Below are 7145 nucleotides of genomic sequence, written 5' to 3'. Positions count from 1 at the left end.
GTCAGGGTCACTCAGGTTGCTGCCAGACCGCAGCTCCATGTGTCTCCTTTTTTGGTATTTTCATGCAGATTCTTCTGCTAGTTGGGGTTTAGTCCACTTTTGTATCCTTCCCTTCAAGGCTCAGGGGTCCAAGATTATCTTCTGTGTCTGTGCTAATTGGTTTCCCTTTTCTCTGTTGAAGAGGGTCTGTGCAGTCCCTCTGCCTAGTCCGCCATCTTGCCGGAACTCCCCCAAAGTTCTATTCTTGACACACAAGTTGACCCTGACTCATGGCAACTGGTAACTGGTCTTCTTATCTCACTTCCCCTCTCATCTGCTGCTTTAGGGATCACTTCCAGATAAACAACTGGCTCCAAAGTCCTTATCTCTGAGGGGGCCTAATTAAGATAGGTGGTAAAGGCAAAGTACCTCCCAGGATGACTTGGGGTGCAGGCTTTGGGGAAAGAAAGGGTAGAATCTTGACACCCACCAGATGTGTGACTGGAGCCAGCCACTTCTCTCAAGGATCATTGATCAAGTGGGGACAATGTCAAGACCTTCTTTGTAGGACTGTTATGAGGACTAAATGGAATGATGCATGTGATTTGCTTAGAGGTCCTTGGGTGGCACAAGATGTTTGCAATTGACTACTAGCCTAAAGATGGGCAGTGTGAACCTTCCCAGAAGTGCCATCGAAGAAAAGTCTGATGATCTGCTTCCATAAAGAGTATCGTTATCTGCTGCCGAGTTGATTCAGACTCGCAACAACCTCCTATGTGACAGAGTATAACTGTGCCATAGGGTTTTCTTGGCCATCAGGAGGAGCTCTCATGGTATAATGGTCAAGGCATTTGGCTGCTAACCAAAAGGTCAATGGTTTGAACCCACCAGCTGCTCCATGGGAGAAAGATGAGGCAAGCTGCTTCAGTAAAGATTTACAGCCTTGGAAACCTAATGGGGGTCACTATGAGTCAGAATTGACTCCATGGCAGTGATTTTTTTTTTTTTTTTTTAATCTTATGGGAGTAGATCACCAGGTCTTTCTTCTGCAGAGCTGCTGGGTAGATTTGAACTGCCATCCTTTGGGTTAGCAGTCGAGCTCTTCACCATTGTTCCACCAGGGCTCCCTCCATAAAGAGGACAGCCAAGAAAATCCTCAGAGACACAGTTTACTCTGTAACACTTGGGGTCGCCATGAGTCAGAATCGACTCCTCTCCAAAGGGTTTACTTAGTATGGGGTGCAAGGCAACATAAGTGCTACATAAATGGAGTGATGAAGGTGATGGTGGTGAAGAGGAAATCAGTCCTTGGGAACCCAAAGGGGTATGCAGAATGCAACAGGGACTCAGTTGCAAAGGGCTCCTCCTACAGGCAGATTCCAGAGCCCCATGCTTTTGCCCTTGGCCTTCGGCTGTAAGTAGACTCACCATCTGAATTTGATTCTGACACAGCCACCAGGACACTGAGACCTGAAACAGAGAAAAGAGGGGACAGTTCAGATGGGGCATGCCCAGAGCTCTGATTATAGGCCTTTTCTTCTGCTGCGCAACATGCTAGCTTCACTGCACAACCTTCCAAGCCAAAAAAACAAACTCACTGCTGTTGAGTCAGATCCGACTCATAGCGACCCCTCCTTGGGTTTCCAAGCCTATATATCTCTACGGAAGTAGCTTGCCTAATTTTCCTTCTGAGGAGTGGCTGGTGGTTTGAACCACCAGCCTTCTGGTTAGCAGTCAAATGCCTTAGGCACTATGCCACTAGAGCTCCTGTGCACACCCTCCCAGAAGAGCTAAAACGCAGGGCATCATGTAGTCCTGAGGAATGAGTGGAACATGGGGCTGCAGCTTTGTGCCCCCATTGCTGACATTCTAGCAGCTATTTCAGCATTTTTTCCAAGTCTAGCACTGAAAAAAAAAAAAAAAAAACTGGTCTCCTTTCTATACTCAACAGTAGATCGTTACCAAGGAGCCCGGGTGGTACACTGGTTAAGTGCTTGGCTGATAACCAAAAAGTTAGAGGTTCAAACCCACCAGTGGGAGAAAGACCTGGCAATCTGCTCCCATAAAGATTACAGCCAGGAATACCCTACAGGGCAGTTCTATTCTGTCACACAGGGTAGCTGTGAGGAGGAATGGACTCAGTGGCACCCAACATCTTTACTAGTCTAGACCTCTAACCTGGCACTGTCTATTAGAAATATAATGTGAAGTTCTGATACATGCTACAACATGGATGAATCTTAGAAACATGTAAATGATATCAGTTACAGAGGGACAAATAGTGTATGATCCCACTTACATGAAATATATCATTTTTAGCAGTCACTGAGCCAGCCCCTGACTCGTGGCAACTCCATGCAAATGGGATCAGATCTTTGCATTCCATAGGGTTTTCAATGGATAATTTTTGGAAGTTGATGTGTTTTTCTCAGGCGCCATTGAATTGTCTCCAACTCATAGCAACCCTATGCAAAACAGAATGAAACACCGTCTGGTCCTGCATCAACTCCGTGATCCCTGCTATACTTGAGCACTGCCGCAGTCACTGTGTCAATCGATCTTGTTCAGGGCTTTCCCCTCATTCGTTGACCCTCCACATTACCAAGCATGACATCCTTCTCCAGGGAATCGTCCTTTCTGACAACATGACCAAAGTAGGTGAGACAAAGTCTGGCCATTCTTGCTTTCAGGGAGCATTCCAGCTGTACTTCCTCCAGAACAGATTGATTAGTTCTTCTAGCAGTCCATGGTATTCACAGCATCCTTTGGCAGCACCACAACTCAAAAACATCAACTCTTCTTCGGTCTTTCTTATTCATTGTCTAGCTCTCAAATACATATGAGGCGATTGAAAATATCATGGCTTCTGTCAGATGTACCCTAGTCCTCAAGGAGACATCTTTGCCCCTCAGTGCTTAAAAGAGCTTTTTGCAGCAGATTTACCCAGTGCTGTCATCTGAGTTTTGGTAGCATAGTGCCAAAAGGCACTTGACTGCTAACCAGAAGGCTGGCAGTTCAAACCCACCAGCCACACCTTGGAAGGAAGATGGGGCAATCTACTTCCGTAGTGATACTGCCTCGGAAACCCAAGGAGGGGTCGCTATGAGTCGGGTCCAACTTGACGGTACATAACTACAACAACAACATGTCATCTGAGGTCCTGACTGCTGCTTCCATTGGCGTCCATTGTAGAACCAAGCAATGTGAATTCTTTGACAACTTCAATGTTTTCTCCATTTATCATGATGCTGCTTACTGGTCCAGTTGTGAGGATTTTTGTTTTCTTCATATTGAGATGTAACCCATACTGCAGACTGTATTCCTCAATCTTCATCAGTAACTGCTTCATGTCATCCTCACTTTCAGCAAGCAAAGTTGTGTGGTCAGCATTTCGCAGGTTATTAATGATTCTTCCTCCAATCCTGATGCCATGTTCTTCATCATATAGTTCAGCTTCTCAGATTATTTGCTCAGCATACAGATTGAATAAGTATGGGGAAAGAATACAACCCTGACACACTCCCCTCTTGATTTTAAACCATGCAGTGTCTCCTTGTTCCATTCGACTGACAGCCTCCTGGTCTATGTACAGGATCCTCATGAATACAATTAAGTGTCTGGGAATTCCCATTCTTCTCAATGTTATCCACAATTTGTCATGATCCACACAATGAAATGCTTTTGCATAGTCAATAAAACACAAGTAAACATCTTACTGGCATTATTTGCTTACAGCCAGGATCCATCTGACATCAGCTATGATATCTCTCATTCCACGTCCTCTTATGAATCCAGCCTGCACCTCTGGAAGTTCTCCGTCAATATACTGTTACAACCATTTTTGAATTATCTTCAGTAAGATTTTTATTTGTGTGTGATATTAATGATATTCTATAATTTCCACATTCTGTGGGATCATCTTTCTTTGGAATGGGTACAAATATGCATCTTTTCCAGTCAGTTGTCCAGGTAGCTCTCTTCCAAATCTCTTGGCATAACCGAGTGAGTGTCTCCAGTGGGGCATCTGTTTCTTGAAACATCTCAATGGGTATTCCTTCAATTCCTGGAGGTTTGTTCTTCACCAATTCCTTCAGTGCAGCTTCAACTTCTTCCTTCAGTGCATTGGTCCTTGATCATATGCTGCCTCCTGAAATGGATGAAGATGGACCAGTTCTTTTTGGTACAGTGACCCTGTGTATTCCTTCCATCCTCTTTTGATGCATCATTCAATATTTTGCCCATAGAATCTTTCAATATTGCAACTCAAGGCTTAAATTTTTCACTCAGTCCTTTCAGCTTGAGATATGCAAAGCGCATTCTTCCCTTTTGGTTTTCTAACTCCAAGTCTTTGCACATTTCATTATAGTAATTGGTTTTGGCTGCTCGAGCTGCTCTTTGAAATCTTCTGTTCAGTTCTTTTGTCATTTCTTCCATTTACTTTTGCTACTCTCCACTCAAGGGCAAGCTTCAGAGTCTCTTCTGACATCCATTTTGGTCTTTTCTTTTTTTCTCATCTTTTTAATGACCTCTTGCTTTCTTCATGGATGATGTTCTTGATGTCATCCCACAATTCTTCTGGTTTTTGGTCATTGGTGTTGAATGCATCAAATCTATTCTTTAGATGGTCTCTAAATTCAGGAGGGATATGTTCAAGGTCATATTTTGGCTCTCGTGGACTTGTTGAACTTGCATATGAGCAGTTGATAGTCTGTTCCACAATCAGCTCCTCGCCTGGTTTTGACTGAAGATATTGAGCTTTTTCATCACCTCTTGCCACAAATGTAGTCAATATGATTCCTTTGTATTCCATCTGGCGAAGTCCACTTGTATAGGTGCTGTTTTTGTTGTTGAAAAAAGGCATTTGCAATGAATAAGTAATTGGTCTTGGAAAATTCTATCATGCTATCTCCAGCATTATTTCTGTCACCAAGGCCAAATTTTCCAACTGCTCATGATTTTTCTTTGTTTCCAACTTTTGCATTCTAGTTACCAGTGATAATTAACACATCTTGATTGCACGTTTGGTCAATTTCATACTGCAGAAGTTGATAAAAATCTTGACTTTGGTGGTTGGTGCATAAATTTGAATAATATTTGTATTAACTGGTCTTCCTTGCAGGCATATAGATATTATCCTATTACTAACAGCATTGTACTTCAGGACAGATCCTGAAATACCTTTTGTGATGATGAATGCCACAACATTCCTCTTCAAATTGTCATTCCCAGCATAGTAGATCATATGGTTGTCTGGTTCAAAATGGCCCAAATCAGTCTTCTTCAGCTCTCTAATGTCTAGAATATAAATCTTTATGCGTTCCATTTCATTTTGGACAACTTCCAATTTTCCTAGATTCATACTTTGTACATTCCATGCTCCAATTATTAATGGATGTTTGCTGCTATTTCTCAGTTTGAGTTGTGTCACATTAGCAAATGGAGGTCTCAAAAGCTTTAGTTTATCCATATCAGTAAGGTTTGTTCTCCTTTGATGATGCAGCTCTTTCCCAGTCATATTTTTAGAGCTTGCTGACCTAAGTGGCTTGTCTTCCTGCACTGTATCAGACAGTGTTTCAAGGCTATTCATATAGTTGCTTAGTAATGTAACAGACAGTGTTTCTCTGTTATTCATAAGATTTTCCCTGACCAATTCTTTGAGAAGTGGATAGCCTCTTCCTATTTCCTAGTCTGTCTCAGTGTGAAAGTTATGCCAAAACCTGTGCACCATGTGCAACCCCACTGGCATTTGGAACACTGCTGGCACAGCCTCAAGCCTCACAGCAACACGCCACCACAGTACGATAAACTGACAGACAAGTTTGTCTCTCTTAGCTGTTCAAAACCTCTCCACCCTCCCCTTACCTGGATCCCTGTCACTTGCTCACTCTGTCCTGGATCCCCTGGCTTTCCTTTTCTTTCTCCTCCACTTTCCTGCCACTTGGGGGTTGGGGCCTGGGTCCCTCGCCTTACCTGCATCCCTCTGCTGCTTGCTCACTCTGTTCTGATCCCCTGACCAGGCCTTTATTCCAAGTCCATTTTTGTCTGGAAGCTCCACTGAAACCTATTCAGCATCCTAATAACACTCAAGCTTCCACTGGAAGATGGGTGAGGGCTGCACAGAAGGTTTACAGGCCAGGAATAGAACCCAGGTCTCCCACAGGGAAGGCAAGAGTTCTGCTGCTGAGCCACCATTGCTTCATCCCACAGCCCTAACCCCTCATGACCACAATCTCCACTCTCTTCTCCCTTTCCTGCCTCACCTGGGCTTCCTGGGATTACCACACTAATTAATTCCTTACACCCAAGTCCTTGTCTCAGAGTCTTCTTTGGGGTGGGGAGCCCAACCTAAGAGATTTAGTGTGAGAGATACTAATGGGACTAACAGTTATTTCTTGAGAAAGTGCCAAATATAGGCGAATAACAAAGTTAGCATTCCAGGGATGGGGAGTTCTTTGTTATACTCACCTGAGAGGAGGAGCAGGTACCTGGTGCCCATAGCTCTGAGATCTGTCAGCCACAATCTGAGAAAACAAGGAAAACATTAGCATACTATGGTTGTAGTTGCCATGTGCCATCAAGTCAATTCCTATTCATAATAACCTCATAGGACAGAGGAGAACTTCCCCATACAGTCTCCAAGGCTGTAATCTTTACAGAAGCAAAGGCCAAACCAAACCCACTGCCTTACAGTTGATTACAACTCACAACACCCTAGAGGACAGAGTAGACCTGCCACATAGGGTTTCAAGACTGTCAGTCTTCACAGAAGAAAAGCCTAAACCAAACCCACTGCCACTGAGTCAATTCAGATTCACAGCACCCCTAGAGGACAGAGTAGAACTGCCCCATAGGGTTTCCAAGGTTGTCAATCTTTACAAAAGAAAAGCCCAAACCAAACCCACAGCCATCGAATTGATTCCAACTCACAGTGCCTCAAGAGGACAGAGTAGACCTGTCCCTTAGAGTTTCTTAGGCTATAATCTTTTTGAAGCAGATTGGTAGGTCTTTTCTCCCACAGAGCAGCTGGTAGAGTTGAATGGCTGACCTCTTGGTTAGTAGCTAAGCATTGTGCTACCAGGGATCCTTTGGTAATTATACACAATGATTTATATATATATATATATATACACACACACATATATACACACATATATATGTATATGTGT

General features: G+C 43.6%; 1 protein-coding gene across 1 annotated transcript in view; it reads right to left on the bottom strand.

The window, feature by feature from the left end:
- LOC103211699 (putative adhesion G protein-coupled receptor E4P) overlaps positions 1-6475 on the bottom strand; it is a 68472-nt gene extending 61997 nt beyond the window's left edge. Inside the window, exons 1-2 of the mRNA XM_007957683.1 lie at positions 6445-6475; positions 1408-1551 (exon numbers count right to left, since the gene is read on the bottom strand). Coding sequence (XP_007955874.1) covers positions 1408-1551; positions 6445-6475 — 175 coding nt within the window. The remainder of the gene's footprint in view (positions 1-1407; positions 1552-6444) is intronic.
- Between the last annotated feature and the right edge of the window lie 670 nt (positions 6476-7145).

The sequence above is a fragment of the Orycteropus afer genome, unplaced genomic scaffold (genome assembly GCF_000298275.1).
Source record: "Orycteropus afer afer isolate SDZICR_OR568_19922 unplaced genomic scaffold, OryAfe1.0 scaffold00774, whole genome shotgun sequence".
In the NCBI taxonomy this organism is placed as follows: Eukaryota; Metazoa; Chordata; class Mammalia; order Tubulidentata; family Orycteropodidae; genus Orycteropus; species Orycteropus afer.
This window is presented reverse-complemented; position numbering and strand designations above follow the sequence as displayed.